This window comes from Geotrypetes seraphini, chromosome 4, assembly GCF_902459505.1.
Source record: "Geotrypetes seraphini chromosome 4, aGeoSer1.1, whole genome shotgun sequence".
In the NCBI taxonomy this organism is placed as follows: Eukaryota; Metazoa; Chordata; class Amphibia; order Gymnophiona; family Dermophiidae; genus Geotrypetes; species Geotrypetes seraphini.
In genome coordinates, this window is record NC_047087.1 from 181732626 (window position 1) to 181752058 (window position 19433).

At 40.2% G+C, this 19433-nt stretch overlaps 1 protein-coding gene and 1 long non-coding RNA gene across 4 annotated transcripts in view; one reads left to right on the forward strand and one right to left on the reverse strand.

Moving 5' to 3' along the window:
• PAX2 (paired box 2) overlaps positions 1–2687 on the reverse strand; it is a 371803-nt gene extending 369116 nt beyond the window's left edge. The window contains exons 1-2 of the mRNA XM_033942589.1: positions 2557–2687; positions 2151–2290 (exon numbers count right to left, since the gene is read on the reverse strand). Of these exons, the coding sequence (XP_033798480.1) occupies positions 2151–2175 (25 nt within the window). The 5' untranslated portion in view covers positions 2176–2290; positions 2557–2687. The remainder of the gene's footprint in view (positions 1–2150; positions 2291–2556) is intronic.
• The window catches only part of LOC117359577, a 42876-nt gene that overhangs the window by 12229 nt on the left and 11214 nt on the right, over positions 1–19433 (forward strand). For all 3 annotated transcript variants that reach the window (XR_004539272.1, XR_004539271.1, XR_004539273.1), the window contains exon 2: positions 7908–8027. This is a non-coding gene — a long non-coding RNA (uncharacterized LOC117359577). The remainder of the gene's footprint in view (positions 1–7907; positions 8028–19433) is intronic.

Consider the following 19433-nt stretch of genomic DNA (forward strand, 5'->3'; position numbering starts at 1 on the left):
GGAGATGTGTCACAGGCTAGGGTATAATCTCCAATCTATTACCGGAGGGTGGAGCAGGTGCAGGTGTGTGATGGGGGGGAGGGAGCAAGGAAGAACTATATGTAACCCTTTCCTCCTGCAAACCATTTTAACTCAATAAAAAATATATATATTCCAGCGCTATGGACCTCTCTCACGTGACAAATCCAGACAGATGAAGGGCCAGGAATTAAAGAGGGCCTTAGATTTAATATTCGAAATTGACATATTACCCTAAAAAGTAATAAAAGAAGATCGAAAAGCAGGTGCTAAACACAGAAGATGCTGAAAGCTTAAAACATTACAAGCCCATTCTACTTCCTATTTGCAGGAGTGGAAAGGATGGACAGAGTGCAAGTGAGATAACAAACACCAGAAGGTTGAACGAATATTTTGGTAATGCCTTTATTTCTACATTTGAGTAGCGTGGAATCAGCTTTGCTTCGCTTGTGAAAAGGCACACAAAAATTGATAGCGGTTAAAGTGGCTAAATATTCCAGAAGCGCATAAAACAAGAGGCGTGTGTGCCCTCTTGTGTTTTTGAGGATGGTAGAGGGAGAAGGGTGGGGGGCATTTTCAGTATTTATTTTTCGAAGTTGAGTTTAGCAAAGGAGAAGAAAAAAAAAAAAAGGAGAAGAAGCATCAGTGTGTGATTCTGAAGTTTATAAATGTTGCAAATAGCTTTAAGGAGAAGGCCATAAAAAAGAAGAAGGCAGGAGAAAGAGAGAGAGAGAGAGGGAAGGGGGGGGGGGGGATAGAGGGAGAGAAGGGCTCCGTGAGTCCCAGGCAAGCAGCCTGGTCCCATTAGTTCTGTCCTTGGGTTGCATATTTATACGGTCTAGGAGGTGAACAGATGGACTATCAATTTAATTCCATCTTCGACACCATCAGAGATTGATTTTCTACTCGCTTTTAATTTTGCCATAATTAATTAGATCATTACAACTGTTTTCTATTGATCCCCCTATTTAAACTTCAAATGCAAAGGGACTTCACCAAACACATAGAGAAGGGAGAGCGAAATGTGATGTGCAAACTCTGGATTTATTAAATTACAATCTGTGTACTAGAGGAGACACAGCTGTAAACATAGCACTGTAAGTGCAGTTTTACTGTCAGTGTGATAGTTTATTTGAATAATCTGAAGCTTGGTTTGAAAATGTAAAGCCAGCTTTAGTCTAGGGATATTGTGTTAGAAATTAGAGTTTACAAGAATGGAAAATTGTGCCCCACAGAAAAAGACCTATTTTCTTAAAATGTTCAAACAAACAAACAAAAAAGAGGGGTGGGGTGGGGGGAGACTCCCTAAGTTTTAACTAGTTTAAATTTAAAGATCACGAGTGTAAGAAACAGAACCTGAATTCGGGTTGTTTTGCACATGGACTTTTCCCTAAACATTTTAATGAGAGTAAAAACCTACTAAACTGCTTGAACTTTTGGTATAATTTTGCAGGTATTAGCTAGCTTGTATAGACAATGGTTTTAGGTAATTAAGAAGGACATCTGCAGTTTTCAGATCTAACACAGCATTCTTCGCTAATTAACAAAAACTGGATAAATGAGCGGAAAACCAAAGTTTTATGTAGAACAGAGTTATAAATAAAATAGAGTTGCTGCAATGTGTAAAATCCAGTTCGGAATCTTATCCCCTCCCCCCCCAGTTCAAAAGGTAGCAGGTGCTAATCACAGACTAATGTTCTCCTACACCAGTCCAGGACTGACCATAAAACAAGACGGCTTTCTTCAAGATTTAAAAAAGTTTATCTACTATTGCGTTCTACACTTTATCGAGTAAACAGATGGTATTTAAACTTGACCTATGTGTGTAGCTAATCCTAATCCATGTATTAGAGGAAATTATATAAATGATTCTTTTTTCCCCCCCCGACCTTTTGGAGAATGCACGAAGGAGAGGCAGCTATGAGAAGACTTTCTGAAAGCTTTCATAAAGGCTGGCTATATTATATGTAGAAAAATGCATTGACTAAAACTAGCCGCCCAATATTTTTCTTGGATGGGACTGGGGAAATAATTCACCCTCTTCTCTTTCCTTTCCTGTCTGACACAACCAGAGTCAGGGGCCCGATTGTGAAAGGAAAGGAAGGGCCAGACGGCCTACTGGAGCAGCTTACCTGAGCGCCCTATGCCGTGAGCCATGTTCCAGGGACTACCTAATGGCCTGTCATCCCGATCCAACCTCCTAGATCCGTCCGGCCTCCTGCGCTTTCCTCCCGGTTGGGTGTCTTGCTTTTCCCCCGCTGACTTTCAAGATCTAAGGGCAACCATCCAAAACTAAATGGTTTTAGATAACAACAAAAGCCACAGAAACTTTGCTCTACTGAACTGGGACCTGATAAAAGGAAAGAGGGGAGAAAGATAAATAACAATCAGAGCAAATAAAGCGTTTCAAATGTTATAAAAAGCCAGCATAAAAGACGCCTGTTTAGATGGGAAGGTTCAGAAACCAGAAGAGCCGGGGGCAGGGACTGGCTGGTTGCCTGTTTGGGTGAAATCTGTGGCTAGTAGGCAGTTAGTTACCTGAGGTAGGTGCAGTCATTCATTTGGTGGCAGGTGAACATGAGATTTGGAAGGAAGGATTTGGGTCAGTGCAGGTTCAGGCTGTTGGAAGGCAATTCTTTGAAGTTTTAAAGAAGAAAAGTTGAAGGGCAGAGTTTGGAGTATGGTGCAGGGGAACACAGGCGATTGGAGTAAACTAGTTTAGATTTGAACCTGCAAAATACAGAGAGAAAGAGAGGCGCGTTAGCATTTTAACGTGCGTAATACTGCGCGCTAAACCGCCGGCTGCGCTAGCCGCTACTGCCTCCTTTTGAGCAGGCTGTAGTTTTTCGGCTAGCGCGTGATGAAAAGTCTCTCGCACCTTCGTAAAAGGAGCCCTTAGCATCGTCCTAATACCCGACTATCATTAACTGAGAAGGGGCATCACTTATAATTACTAGACTGAAGAAAAGCCTGGCATATCGATTTGTTTTCCTCTCCCTTCTTTTCCAGTCTACTCTTGGAAAAAATAGAAGCTAACCCGCCAACCGAAAGTTGCATTGATTTAACGGCTCTCTAGTCTTTCTGCGGCTCAACGATGGATTCCCAGGAAAGAAAAATAACTATTCCGCTATTGATTCTTCATTAAAATTGCATTTATGCATTTCCAAGATTTTTTTTTTTTTTTAAAGCACGCTATTTCTCTTTCCTTCTCCCAATTTCTTTTTTTTTTTTTCCTCTCCCAGTTAGTTTATCAGTCAGAGCTGCTGGGCAAACAGTAGTTAAGTATTGGAATTGGTCAGAAATGCATATAGATCTATTTTTTGCAGATTAAGAAAGTGTTATAAGATAAGAAAGCCTATACAAACCGGATCATTTTCAGTATATGTAGAAGAGGTTTTAATTGGAGATTTTCAGTAAGTTTAATCATTAGGAAAGCACCATCTAACAGCATCATATCAGTTGTTTAGTATATAAGGTTAGGCATTCTAGTTCCCTTCAGTAGATAAAGATTGCAAACATAAATACAATGTACAGGAACCATAGAAAAGACACATTTTATAACTGGAAACACGAATGAGGACGATTCTTTATCTTGAAATACTTGCCTGCCAAGTAAACAAAGGAGAGCAAACCAAGTCAAATAAAATAGAATTTACATAATAATGGCAATAATTAAGAGCATTTGCTTAGGGACAGATGTAATATTTAGATACTAGAAATCATAGAAAATAATGGAGACAAAGCGCCAAAACCTCAGAATTGTGTGCTGGGAGAAAGCTTGAATGAGAGAACATTGAATCAACTAGGAAAAAAAAAAAAAGAGCAGGGAAGCAGAAATGTCTCCCTGATGTGTTTATCCCCTAATCAGTTCATTAGTTATAAACAACATGACATTAGAAGTTAGGAGGCAGTTGATATTAATTTTTATTTAACTAGTTGATGTTTAATCCGTCACGCCAGGCTGCCTAGCAGCGAGAAAGATCTTCCTGACAAAAACCAGTTAGAACTTCATAAACTGCAATCATTGTCCAGGTTTAGGAGCAAGCAAACAAGGGGGTTTGAGGGGGGCAGAGATGAAATGGAAAAAAAAAGAGAAAGGGGAGGGGCAGAGGGAAAGATAGAGGGTGAAAGGAAGACGACCGTGAAAAGCAAGGAACATGAAAGAGGAGGTGAACGAAGATGAGGATAGGGAAGGATGGGGAAGGAAGGGGAGAAGAAAAAGTGGTGGAAGGACACTCACAGGGAGAAAGGGGAAGGGAAACTGATGAAGAGACAAGGAGTAAGAAAGAGACTCCTTTTTTTTTTTTTTTTCTAATGAAAACAGGCACTGGGATAGAGACCATCAGTCCCGGGGCCTACTGTAGAGGGAGGTTGAGGGAGATGGGGCAACAGCATCTACCCCACACTAGTGGATATCCATGTACCACTTTAGATGAACGGGTCTTTATGCATCCTTATGTGAGGGTGAGGGAAATTGCCTGTGGGGGAGTGTGTGGCACAGTGGCTAAAGCTACAGCCTCAGCACCCTGAGGTTGTGGGTTCAAACCCACGCTGCTCCTTGTGACCCTGGGCAAGTCACTTAATCCCCCCATTGCCCCAGGTACATTAGATAGATTGTGAGCCCGCCAGGACAGACAGGGAAAAATGCTTGAGTACCTGAATAAATTCATGTAAACCATTCTGAGCTCCCTTGGGAGAACGGTATAGAAAATTGAATAAATAAATAAACTCAATACTTTCAGGTCAGGTGGACTTATTAGAACAGTGGAATTAGAAGCTGCTTATAATTTATTTTATTTCTGCAAAGGGAAGGGGACAGGGAAGGGTATATAAATACATAATTATACTGCAACTGTAGAAATCTGAGATTATTTTGAGACAGGACCAGTTACAAGAGCAAGATGGAAGACTTGTGGATGAGCGTAGAGTACTACTACTTATTATTTCTATAGCGCTGAAAGGCGTACACAGCGCTGTACATTTTAACATACAATAGACAGTCCCTGCTCAGAAGAGCTTACAGTCTAATTTAGACAGAATATTTCAGGGTTGGGGAGATTATGGTAGAGGACATGATATATGTACCTGACAGCAGTGAGTGGGAGTTAAGAGTGGGAGGGCAGTGTCCTGCCTTCTTTAGTGTCAGATTCTCCTGTGCCTGTTTGAAACCATGTGCCTACCAAAAGTAGTATTATTTTATTTATTAGGATTTTTACCACCATTTTGAAAAAAAAAAAATCACCCAAATATAATGGGGACATAGGCAATAAGCAATTACAGCACTAAAAATATTCAAATTGTACACTTTATGACCCTATGCTACTTACAGTGTCACCACAATACAATACATACATATATACAGTATATATAATTTTTTAAAAATCTTAATTGATAGGGTGTATAGGGCAGTTGGACATAGAGAGGGCGCTGGAAAGTAATCAGCCCGACCAAGAAGAGAATGATGTGGATATGGTTCAATGATCTGAAACAATGTAAAAAAAAAATTGGCACTTAAGGAAATAAGAAAACACTCTTTTCAGCAACAGTGGCAAAAAGCTCGGAATTTAGGAGTTTGGTTGGTTGGGCTGAGAACTTTTCAGCACCCCTCCATAGAAAATAATTATTTATTTATTGAATTCATTTTCTATCCCGTTTTCCCAGAAGAGCTCAGAATAGGATGGGGAAAGACTTTATGGACTTCCTTCTTTACACAATTTTTAAAAGGCTGTAAAGCTTACTATTGATGCAGGGTGGATTGTTTCCTTTTTTAATACTTAAATCATAATACTTCTCACACCGGTAATTACTATATAAATTTTTCTAGTTTCTTCTTTCAGTGAATTGTAGTGGAATTAAAAAAAAAAATTCCTTCTCTTCCCCTCCCCCCTCCTTCCCAGGGATGTATAATATTAAGCAAATATCATACAGGGGTAGCTGAAAAGTTCTGAGCTCAAACAAGAAGAAAATGATGTGGAGCCATGAAACAAGTTATTCCACACTTTTCGTTTCAAATGATATGATATGAAGTGAAAAGTAAACGAAAAGTATGGAATACCTTGTAAGTTTCATGACTTCACATCATTTTCTTCTTGGTGGGGGCGGATAACTTTTCAGCGGCCCCTCCTAATGTGTGTGAAAGTTTACATGTATGTGATATATGTATGTATGGCTTCATGTTTACATTCATTTACATACATTCCCATTCATATTCATTCACATATTGCATCTAAGCATTATACATTGCGCTTACATTAGATCTACCTATCTGCTTTGCACTTTATAAAGGAAATTGTTTAAATTCCTAAGACAATTGCTTGCCTGCCAACGGTTAATGGTTAACCAAAAAAAAAAAAAAAAGAAAACTTCCCAGGGGACTAGTAAGACAAAATGGAAACTACTACAAACTGTTCCTTACACCTCTTCATTGTTGTCCCGAGCGCTGGAGGCGGGGAAGCGCTGCATATCCTTGCTTTGGTCGGAGCACTGGAAGCGCTGCACGCCTTTGCTCTAGTCTGTGTGCCCTTGCTCTGGTTTCCAGCATTGGGAAGTGCCATGCCTTTGCTCTGGTCCGAACACTGGGGGCACTGCACGCTCTTCCCCAGTTCGGGAGCACTTCCTGGTTCTGTGCACTGGAAGCACTGCACTTTCTCTTTCTGGTCCTGGGCACTGGCCAAAGCAGTTGACTGCAGAGCCCTGACAAACTGCTTTCTGAACTGCCCTTCTTGGAGAAATCTGCTACTTTGGTGCAAAGTCCGCTGATTTCTTATAGTTCCATCCCTTCTGAGAAATTACTTACATACAGTATTAATGAGAAGAAAACTTTTGGAAAAATATTTCTTCTTAATATTTTCTGCTCTGAAAACGATTGAAATAATTTCCTTATGTTCAAAAAAATTAAAGGGAATCCTAAGTTTTTTTGTATAGTTTGGAAATTATTGCTAGATCGGTGGAAATGTACGAGGGGTCGCTGAAAAATTCTCAGCCCAACCAAGAAGAGAATGATGTGGAGCCATGAAACTTACAAGTTATTCCACACTTGTTTTTGACACTTTTCGTTTCAGTGATATGAAATGAAACGAAAAGTGTCAAGAAAAGTGTGGAATAACTTGTAAGTTTCATGGCTCAACATCATTCTCTTCTTGGTTGGGCTGAGAATTTTTCAGCGACCCTTCCTATCTATCTGTATCAGAGACCTGCATCTGAAAGAGGGAATTGGGAGTGGAGGAGGTGTGGATGAGAATTTTGTCTAACACTAGTATTGAAATTAGTATAAGGATGGAGGGACAAGCGTGATGATTTTAAACACTAAAGCAGGAACTCACACTGCTGAAATTGAGTCAGGGAGGCGGAATCAGATTTGGTTTCAAGGTTAGGATTTGTTTTTGGTTTTTTTTTCTCAGTTGTGGGGGGTCGCAGGTGAAAGCTTTCATAAATGCAGGCCTCTGAAGAAGTCTGTTCCAGGGATCATAGGGCGCGTGGCAGACTGCCCCCAAGATCCAGGGGTCAAGAATAGGCTTTAATAGCTAAAGATGGCATTGGACATGGCTGTCCAGATAAAACAGTGGTTACAAGAAGAGAGGATGGGAAAAATGAAAAAGAGTTAAGATCCGAACTGGCGAAAATGTACTATTGTGAATGAATGGAGAGAAGTATGGTATGGATATAGGGTTAAGTTTTAAAGTAAAGTGTTAAAATTTAAAATGAGTTTACCTTTTGGCTTGGAGGTCAGAAGTTTGGAAAATACACTTTCCAAGACCTGGACCCTGAATTTTGTATGCAGCATCAGGAAATGATTAACAGGAATGTTTTGTCTCATTAACAATTCAAATTCATTCTCTGGCAGGAAAAAAAAACCCAAAACCCAAATTAACAAACTTTTACATTTCTAGAAAACAAAGCCTTCCTCCAGAAATCCATCTTCTGGCCCGGAACTATTCCAGTTCAACTTCTGATGGCAACGAGATTAAATCACACATTTATTGAACTGACCCGTGCTGATCATGAGTAAGGTACTGCTCTGGGGATGGGGATTGAGCTATAAGGCATGCTGTTTCCTTTTAAGATTTCTCTTTGCAATTGTTAAACTGGAGAACATGAATGCTTTATAATGTTTTTCGGCCCAGCAGTGTCTTGATAAAGAGAGTTCTGTTTCAACTGTGGTCTTTGGGAGGTGTTACCAAAGGCAGCTCTGTTCACTGGATGCTTGTGGTTCCTACCCGACTTCTTCAATGGTTCCTAGTTCACAGGTACCTCTGGGAGGGGTCTATCAGGACACTCTTCTGAGTGTCGGAGGGGGGAGAGGGGGACCAAAGAGATATTTAATTTAATTATACTTGATATTATTCCTTTAAGAATTAAATCACAGCGGATCACAATTCATAAACATAACATATGCAATATACCAACAATCATTATATATATATATATATATATATATATAGATAGATAGATAGATAGATAGATAGATAGATAGATAGATATATTTTAAATAGTAGAAAATTCTCTTAAAGTACAGAACAGCCAACAAAGCTTTCAATTTTCTCTGAAAGTCCAAGTAATTCGATTCCTCTCTAACAACCCAAAACAAATAAAAAGGACTTGATGAAAAAAATGCAGCTCTGGAAAGTATGAAGTTATTATTAATAATAATATTACATTGGTTTATCCCTTATTTATAAGCGTAGTGAATTCCCAGGCTTAGAAAATACAGAAGCGCTGGCACGTTTTAGCCAGTAGGGGCAGTGCAGTGTGGTGTAGAAACTCTGATCTCACAACTGTCCTAAGAGTTCAGGTTCCTGTCTTTTTGGTCAGGTGAAATAAATACGTGCTTTACTGAAAGAAACACAACCCATTGTCTTACAAAAAGGTGCAGGAACATTTATACCATGTTGTGACTGCTCCCTCTGATTGTATGACAATTAAATCGGCTCCCCTTCCCTTTTAGTGACGCACTATTATAATATTATGTTGAAGAATGAATAAACGAATGGCTCCTTTTACAAAAGGTGCGCTAGCATTTTTAGCGCACGCTAACCGAAAAACTACCGCCTGCTCAAGAGGAGGTGGTAGTGGCCAGCGTGCGGGGCATTTTAGCGTGTGATGTTCCGCGCGTTAAGGCCCTAACGCTCCTTTGTAAAAGGAGAGCCCAAAGTGACCACATCAACAGTTTCAGAGAAGCACATCGTATGAGTTACATGCCAATCCGCAGAGAAAATATATGCAAACATCGCACTACCATTTGAGAGAGGCAGAGGGACCTATTTTTGTTAATTTTTCAGGGTTCATGGGCTCTCATTAGAAGTTTATCTAAGTTCCCACTTCCTTATTTAGTGCTGCCTGAAATCTGTCCTGCCTACTGAAGGACTCGCAGGAAATAAAAGTGTAAACAGTAAATTTAAATGAGTAAAATGTTAAACCCTTTAAACAAAGTTAGATCCTTTCAAAGGAGAAAGAAAGAAAGGGAACTGGAAGGATAGTATTGCAGAGGGACGGAGATCTTAAGAATGAATAAAACTAGTAGAATACTGCCGGCAATACGTTTTAAATATAGCAAGGAGAGATGAGAGTGGCAGAAGGAGGAGAAGAAGACGAAGAAAGTATAAAATAAATTTGCTAAGGAAAGGAGTTTGAAAGAGCCAACTTTTATAAAAGGTTTGGCAGATGCTCAAGCACCTAGTACACCCCCAGAGCTAGCACCTGCTTATCAACGACCTTTGAAAACTGAAGTTACTACATATTACAGCGTCAGAGGTGAAATGCAAAATGAGCTGAATTACTCATTTGTGGCAAATCTACAAGAAGCCAGTAGGCTGGATTCCTCTCCCCCCCACACACATTTACTGTGATTGTCCCTTCCCTCTGGGATTACCCTCCCTTCCAAACACACACACACCTTTTAAGTAATAATCACTTAGTATCACTAAAAATTACAGGACCACAATGGGACAATAAAACAGTTACAGCTTCCTTTATTGTAAAGTGGAAGCGTGGCCTAGTGGTTAGAGCAGCTGCCTCCGCATCCTGAGGTTATGTGCTGGATTCCCACTACAGCTCCTTGTGACTCTTGGCACGTCAGGTAAGGCTTCATTGCCTCATGCAAACCACTTTGATTGTGTAACCCAGTGGTTCCCAACCCTGTCCTGGAGGATCCCCAGGCCAGTCGGGTTTTCAGGATAGCCCTAATGAATATGCATGGAACAGATTTGCATGCCTGGCACCTCCATTATATGCAGATCTCTCTCATGCATATTCATTAGGGCTATCCTGAAAACCCTACTGGCCTGGGGGGTCCTCCAGGACAGGGATGGGAACCACTGGTGTAAACCACACAGAAAAAGCAATATATCAAGTCCCATCCCCCAAATATCAGAGATCCCACAACCCACTTGAAATAATACCATATGCTAAGTGTGTATTAATCCCAAAGGAACAAAATCTACAAGATCTGAGTAGTAGGTAGCTAGCATTCAAACCAAGAAACTCACCTATAACCTGCCATGATCAGCTAAGGTTTAGGGTGATTGCATGGATCTCCATGCCCTGCCACCCAACTCAAATGGGCCACGAACAAATGCCTTCATTTTAACAGCCTAGGGGAGAATGTGGTGTAGTGGTTAGAATTACAGCCTCAACACCCTGAAGTTGTGGGTTTGACCCCCCCCCCCCCCACACACACACACACTGCTTCTTGTGATCCTGGGAAAGTCACTCAATTCTTCACTGCCCCAGGTACAGTAGATTGTGATCCCACTGGGACAGTTAGGGGGAACGCTTGAGGATGGGCTAAAAAGAAAAAAAAAAAATCAAAAACATTCATTAAGTTTCTACAAAAATAAATTAGCTTAGGAATACTGCCACCTGGGACAACTCAGAAAAGAGAAAACAACCAAGGCACTGTCAAAGGAACAGGACAAGTGAAAAAAATGGGGCATCTGGAAGGGTAAGATGCCGCTGCTGGTGAGCAGGAACCTGCCTGATCCTTGGAGGGGGGCAGGTTTAAATGAACATTGCCACAACCAAAGCAATTGCCCAGCAACCTACTCAGGAGAGGGACCTCCCAGCCTGAGGGACTTGTCCTAAGCCCTCACACTTAAAACAGATTCCTGCATGAGCTTATACAATAACAAAAAAATCTTGTGCTAGTTTATTTCTTGGAAAGTGTATCTCCTTCTCCCTCCCTCCCCCCCCCCCCCCCCCCGCTATGCTAGGCAAGCTTTCAACCTTATATTTCCCTCAATTAGCTTTAGGGCCTCTAGTCTAAAGCCCCCCCCCCCCCCCCAAATATTTTGCTAATTCAGCTCCACAATCATAATCATCACAGAAACACCCTGTAGAAATGTGGGTTATGTGCTGATGGTTCTTTGCACTTGTATGGCTGTCAGGACTTATTGCTTTGCTTTGACTGCACCTGCTCTTTTCTTTTCACAGAAGTTGCTGCCCTAGGCTGCTACCTAGTCTTGCCTAATGACTGGACCAGCCTGTCTATTCAATAACAACATAATTATGCGTTTCTTTCCCTCTTCCAGTTTCTCATTCTCTCTCTGTTATTGTATAGACTACTCATCTATCTATCTATCTATTTGTGTTCTCCCCATTTTTTTTAGCTGTAGATATTCTGTATTGTACCTGGAGTCTAACAGTTGGTATAAATGATCTGCTTTAGAACTTATTCCACTGTTTTCGACCTGCCTGCCAGTTTCTTCTGTTGGAAATGTTCCATGGTCCTAAAGCCAGCAAAGAAAAGATCAAACATTTTAAAACCCCTTACCTTCTGTGTCTGCCAGAAGTGTAGTCTCAGTTGGTTGATTTGGAGAAAATGATTCTTAGATTTTAAGCAGGGGAATTTAAAAAAGGTTGAATCCTATTCACTTGGTCACAAGAGACTATAGGAGTGTTACAAGGATACTGAATAGGAGTGCGGTGTTAGCTAAAAAAAAATATATATATTGCCAAACTTTAGCAAATTAATAAGAGGGGCAACTGAAAAGTCTTCAGCTCAGCCAAGAGAATATGTGGAGCCATGAAACTTACAAGTTATTCCAAACTTTTCTTGAACACCTTTAGCTTCATTTCATATCATTGAAATGAAAAGTGTCAAGAAAAGAGTGGAATAACTTGTAAGTTTCATGGCTCCACATCATTCTCTTCTTGATTGGACTGAGAACTTTTCAGCGGCCCCTCTTATTGTGATGTCATAATGCCTCATCCCAACAGTGCCCAAGAGCCAGCTTCATTGATGATGTCACAATGGCTTGGTTTCCCTGTACTTCTGCCTATTTGCTAGATGCATTTGCCTCATTGAAATGAAAAGTGTGGAATAACTTGTAAGTTTCATGGCTCCACATCATTCTCTTCTGGGTTGGGCTGAGAACTATTCAGCGGCCCCTTCTATCTATGAGAAAATTCGGAACCCCCTCTCAACCCTAGGTCTGACAGGATTTACAACACCAACAACAAAATAAATAGAGTAAAATCTTGAGCATTAGATCCATCGTGTACTAAGTACAAAACTGCTAATGAGTCCTTATCTGTATGGAGAAATGTACACTTGTTTGCAGAATCCGCTACCCTAAGGCTTCTTTTACTAAGTTGCATTAGCGTTTTTAGCGCACACAGCATTTTAGTGCACGCTACATCCGCACTATGCGGCTAGATCTAACGCCAGCTCAGTGCTGGCGTTAGCGTCTAGCATGCGTGGCAATTTAGCGCGTGCTATTCTGCGTGTTAATACCTTATGTTCCCAGTAGTGTGTTCAGCTGCTGCCACGTCCAGTGTGGATTTGCTGGGCCTCGCAACACTCAATTTTCAAACCTGCCATGCTGACAAATTTTGGTTTGGGGCAATGTTATGAACAATGGGATCGATGGCTTCTCTCACCACGTGGCAAAACTTTTCGAACACGGCTCGGGGTCAAACTCAAACTTATGTCCAATCTGTACAAACCTTATAAAATACTTTCTGTGGGAGGGAATGAAACATGATACCTAAGCAAAGTAACATAAACCAGTTATTTACTGTTCTTTTTATAGTGGCCTTTGTCTTATTTTGATTTGTACAGGGATGATTTTTTTGTACAGTTTAATAAATTAACACTTTCTTTGCTTTTGATGTCAAACGAAGGTCCATTGATTTTGTATGTTGCGGTTGCATGTTCACTGGGTCTTCTTTAAAGAAATCTTTGTTGAAAAATAGTAAAATTATTAAAATTTGCAACCACGCACATAGTAGTCATCCATTTTGTGACTTATTATTGCACGGGGGGGGGGGGGGGGCAAAATAAAATCGCAGACTTGCTGGTCATGTTCACCTATCCAGCATTCTTCTACCACTTAAGTATAAGGCGAGGATGCGCAACCTTGGGTAAAGGGGAAGGAGTTTGGTTACAGAGTTGCTTGTTCTTACATTTCTTTACGGGGTGGTTATGAAAAGTGAAAGATAGGTATGATAGTTATTATTTCATCCTTCCCTCAGTGCATCAGAGGTTTAATATGTTACACTGCTGTCTCTCCAATCATTTGAGGAGAGGCAAAAGTCCGCCCAAACAGAAACATGACGGCAGATAAAGGCCAAATGGCATAACCAGTCTGCAGCATCCACAGAGTATGTTTCCCTATTATGTTCTCCAAAAATATTGAATACAGAGATGACATTATTTTGCTTCTAACCAAAAGAATATGCAGCTGAATATACAATTGTTCTTAAATAGAAAGAGATAAACACATTTTCCCCCAAATTATTACTAATTTAAAGGTCTGTATTTTCTTTTTATATGGGGGTTTGGTTTTATGTCATTCTTAGAGAAATAATCAGAGCACAGACTCCCAAGAGCTTGGGAAAAAAAAAAAAAAAAGGAAAGAAAGATAAACGCAACATTTATCTCATTTAGAATAGTTTGGGCGCTATTTATGATCATAACCTTGAGGTACACCTATGAAACCCCTAAACACAAATGTCACATTCTCCCCCCTTACACACTCTTTCGGTATTGTGCCTATTTCTCTGTCTGCCGAGTATCACCAGTTGATTTAAGGGAAAGTTCCTATATACCTCCTGGGATGGCTACAGGGTAGGAACGGTTAATTCTGAGTTTATATCTCATTACATTCTTTAACGCTTAAAGGAGTATAAATTAGTCACACAGCGCACGTTTTGACCACTTCATAAAATATGGAGATTTGAGGAAGACGTGCAATGCGCCCTGAAGTCAATGATTAAAGAGAACTGAGGTTTTTTTTTTTTTTTTCCTATTTGGAGTTTAAATGCCCCGAGCTCTCTGGGTTCAAGCAGAATCCGTTAATAACTAATGAACTGGTCCAGGATCCCGGTCTGAAAATACTGCGTGAAAAAGAAAATGCCTTTCATAAACCGTTTCATCCAGTTAATCAATAGAAAATGCACTTTGGGGATTATCATTCGCTTTTCCGTCGCCTGAGCCCCTGTAGTGACAGAATTCTATGCATGTTCAGGAGAGCTACAGAAAGCCTGGCTCCTCTGCCTCTATTTCTTTACTGTCTCCCCAAGATGTGGGAGTCATCGAATATTTAGAATTTAAAAGCAAATTAAAAGAAAAAGGGTAAAATAAGAAAACCGTGCAACTAAGTCGTGTTTTTTTACCCAGGGAAAGTTGCCAATGAAGCTGGAAAGAGATGGTACGAACTTTTGCCAGGAGTGGTTGGCATCTTATTCCGCTGTGATTAGATTTATCCATCGGGGGGAGGGGTGGGGGGGGGAGCTAACGTTCCCGGTTTCTGAAAGCTTGATGACTATTTTGTGTCTAAAAATAAGAGCAGAGGAAAAGAAGGTCTATTTTCTTCCCGCTTCCTCCTTCCAGAGGTAGAGAAGCCGCAGTTCAAGGTCTGTCGTAGCATGAAGTTTGGGAAGCCAACAGGGTTGGCATGGGAGCCCAGCACTCGCCACTGCTAATACCTGGCATCATTCTGCTTGGAGAGGGGGTTACAATCCCTGATTAATGGAGCAGTTATGGAGAAACAGAGGGAAGAAAAGGCGAGGCCTTTTATAGGCAAATTAAAGGGACCCAGAAAGCTAAAAGACGGGGTGGGGGGACAATAATGTAGAGGGGGAACCAATTAAATAGGACGCAAAAAAGGAAGTTCCATGGAAAAAGAGCAAAGAGCAATTGTAGATTTTACCCCTATCCTGCTGGAAGACAAATCGTAAAGCTTCTCCTTAAACAACACAAGTGAGAAAAGAATACCTGAGTGCAATTTTCCAAAGCTCAGCTGCTCTATAACTTTTTTTTAAGTCGAACAAATGTTCTGCTTAATTAGTTGCTTAAAACTGAAAACGTTTAAATAGGTATAGCGCTTGCCAAGACGGGGCTGAGTTAATTTTTTTTTTTTTTCTGAGTTTGGTTGGATGTCTGTATATCGATATCCTTCATATTTGTTAAGGGGTCTCGAGGAGGTTTAGGGGACATGAGATCAGGGAATTAAGCTTTATTCTACCCAATTTCAAAACCAATTGCTTCAGGCTATTAATGAATTTAGTGAAATACCAGAGAATTAAAGGCAAGGTATTTTTGAAATGAAATGAGATTTAGGGGGGGGGGGGGAGTATTGATTTCCCTAGTTTTTACCCCCACAAAAATATTTACCATTGCAAATGAAGGGGGATAATTTGTTCATGCTCCCTTTTTTTAAGTTTCTTAACTTTGAATATTTTTCCAAAGTTGAAGGGTGGTCTTACAGAAGAGCATGCAGTGCATGGTACAGTCTGAGAGCTTGTGCTGTAAAAATGGGCTGAAAGGTGCAATTGGTCGCCTGTCCCAGACTTTCGAGAAATGTCTTTTTTTTTTTTTTTGGGGGGGGGGGGGTGAAAGTCTAAGCCAGTGGTGGTCAGAGCCAGAGGGGACAGGGGAGGGTAGTGCAAGCAGGAGGGGGAATGACTTCCCTTTGAAAAATCTTTCATTTGATTGGGCAGGGGGGTCATGGGAGGGGGTGTAAAGTTTGGGACTTCCTATGCTCAGGACCTTTTCTTGTTCCTTGGAGGTGATTTTCCCTTCCTCCCACCCCTTATGGTGAGATGGGTTAAAAAGGGCAAAGGGGCTTGAGATGTTGCAGCAGCACAGGGTATTGGGCTCATCAGGTGAGGAGCGGCTGGCTGGCAGTCAGCTCAGGGAGCAGGTGCCATTTGGGTATATTAAAAGTATTCATTTCAGAAATACCCTTTATCTTTCTCCTTGCCTTTAATTTCCTTCTATTTCACTAAATTCATTAATAGCCAGAAGCAATTTTTTTTTTTTTGAAAGTGGACAGAATAAAGCTTATTTCCCTGACATCATGTCCCTTAAACCTTCTCAAGACCCTAACGAATATGAAGGATTTGTTTCCTGACTCTAGAGGGATATCAGCCATCTTTCCCTTTTTTGACAGCTCAAACATTTTAAATCCTGTATCCCAAGTAGGAGAAAAATCTGATTTTTTTTAAAGAGCAAAAGTGTCAGATCAATATATTATAAATTTCTCAACACATATTAGAAACTTTCTCCAATAACATTTAATTAACTATAGTCATCCAGACTATAATGACAAGAAGAGCACTAATAATCCTGAAATTGTTTATTTAAAACAAATTGTGAAAATGAAGTGCACATTAAAGTAGACCGAAGGACCTTGAACCTTATATTAATCCGGGCATTTCAATAAACTAAGTAAACATCGAATCTTGTCCTGCAGGATGAATTTTTATCCAGCCATTAAAAGATACAGGTTCTAATAACAATTCAAGGAATCAATCAATTTTTTTTAAACTACCAAAGGCTGTAAAAAAAAAAAAATAAATAAATAAATAAATTGTCACGATTCTAAACTTAATGCATTTTTTTTCGGGGTGGTTATATGATCTGTTGCGAGTTCACTGTTCTTCTTTCAATGGGCTCTCTTCTGTTGCAATCTTTGGTCTAGCTTTCTCAGGAAGCACTAATTAGCTTGTACTGCCAGGTCATTGATTTCATGTTACCAGAGTTAAAAAATCAGTTTGACATGAAATATTAGTGCAGAAAATGCCACATTACCTAGTTAAGCATGTAAAAGAGTGCAGCTCAGTGCAGGATCTCCTGGTCCAGAACCAGATTCACTGGGCAGAGAGCCTAAAAACTCAAGTCTACAAACTCAGGGAGTGAAGAGGGAATAGCTCAGGAAAACACACGGAGATCGAAAATGAACAAACACATGTATACAAATATATGTGTGTGCGCGCGCGTGACTGTGTACATTCAAAGAAACACATAGATTGGATAAGATTTGTCCTGTCGTGCGTGCCTTTGTGTAATTAAGTTCATTAATCAATGTATCTACCATATAGGTAGCAGTTTTCGTTAGTTGTTAACTATATGCACAATGATCCCCTATAGTTTAGCGATCCCGCTACTTAATCCATCTTTAGCATACCTTACTCTGTTGGAGATATTTTTTTTTTTCTTTACCTATCGGATGAACAAGTTACTTCTACAAATGTTTGGGGGCTATTTTCAGAGTAGTTTTCAACCAAGAGGCAACATGAAACTAAAATTATCATTATGTTTATTATTATTGGCTAGTAGTTATAATTTCATTTAATTAAATACGTGCCCGAAATCCAAGCCATTTCCGCACTGACGTTTAATAATAGAATTAATATTCAGCCGCATCATTTCACGCTGGGATTTACTTTGGAGACAGTCGCCAGCTTTATTAATAATAACAATAAAAAAAGTCCCGCTAACCCTCTTTTTAAAATTAATAACGCCGTAATTATAATAATTTTATGTGCCTTTTTATAAGAAAAGGTTAATGTTGCCATAGTCGGAGGATGGGAAGGACGCGGTGAAGCGAGGGATCTGCTGTTGAAACTGACACCTTCCCGCTTTATTAGAAGACATTATTAGTACCAGACGTCTGCAGGTAGGGAATTAAAATTAAAGTGGCTTTCAACAATTCAATACACTTTTTATCAGCCATCTATCTGAAAATCATGAACATTCATCATCGAAGCCAGTCTCCCTGAAAACAAGAACCCATTCAAATTTTATACAAATTATCATATTTATCATAGTCTGAAACTCCAGAGTAACATCTCCACAAAATGTCTACGGACTCCCTGGGGAGCTGGAATTCACTCAGACTTGCTTTAACAGCTTACAGTCATTCTTCCTTCCCTCTTTCTGCCCCTTTTCACACTCCCCGCTTTCTGCAACTCCTGCAGGGAGGAGGGAAGAGGGCGAGAGAGACAGAGAGATTATTCAGAATATACTGAAATAAGCAGTTTTATATTAGCACTGGGATTTTTTTTTAAAAATTTGTTGGAAGTTCTTGAAAATAATTTTTTTAAGAAATCTAGAATAATTATTTCTACAATCTATTCTTCACGTTTCAAATGTGGCCATTTTTAGTTGGTTTTATCTAATTTATTTGTCTATCATGCTGTCATTTATCTACAAGATTTTTTTCTACGTTAGATATTTTTCATGTAGATATGATCTTTGATATATTATGCTTACCTCCCAAGTTCCTGGAAGGCTTCATGTCCCTTTAACTCATCCACCCATGCTTAATAGATATTCTAAACATAGGATCTGAGTATGATTTCTTCCTAGAGTCCTGTACAGAAAATACACCCACTCTCAAGCTCTACCATTCACAAAGACTTGTTCAGCAATTTTAGAATATATATCAAAATTCCCAAGGGGATGCATTCATATTAAATGTATATAATACACTGGGACTGCTTATTCTTGTATAAACTAGATATTGCAGCTTTATGAACATGGGATATTGGCTTTAGATCTTATTGATTGTTTATAAATCACTGGAGCTCATTTATTAACATTTTGTGCCTGTTTTGCTCTGGTGCAAAATTGTAGCAGATTTACAAAACAGCTCCAAAACCCGTAGCACTGGATTGTTTAAATTGTTGGTAATAGCCCTGCTTTATTATTCTAGTCACCTTAATTTCTATTTGTAAATTAAAATGAATAGAATTCTAGTGATATGAAAATAGTCTTGCAAAGGGAAGGCAAGCCTCTCATTCCAATTCAATAAGACAGAAAAAAAGTATAGATTTCTCTAGTCCCCCCAGGGCCGGATTAATGGATAGGCCCAGTAGTGCCTGAAACTGTCAGGGGCCCTGTCAGTAGGGCCTAAAACTGTCAGGGGGGGCCCGCTGAAGAAGGGCACACTGACTCAGCTTTCCAATTTTTTTTTCTTGGCAACAGCAATGGGCCTTCCCCCCCTAGCATCGATGGCAGCACAAGACCCCCCCAGCATTGGTGCTCCCTTGGGCCCCTCCCCCGGCATCAGCGCAACTGGCAGGTTGCTAGGTACCCGATCCCCACCGCCACAATTTCTTCTCTCTACAGGGGTGTCCAACCCGTGGCCCATGGGCCGCATGCGGCTCCGCATGAGGGCGATGCAGCGTTT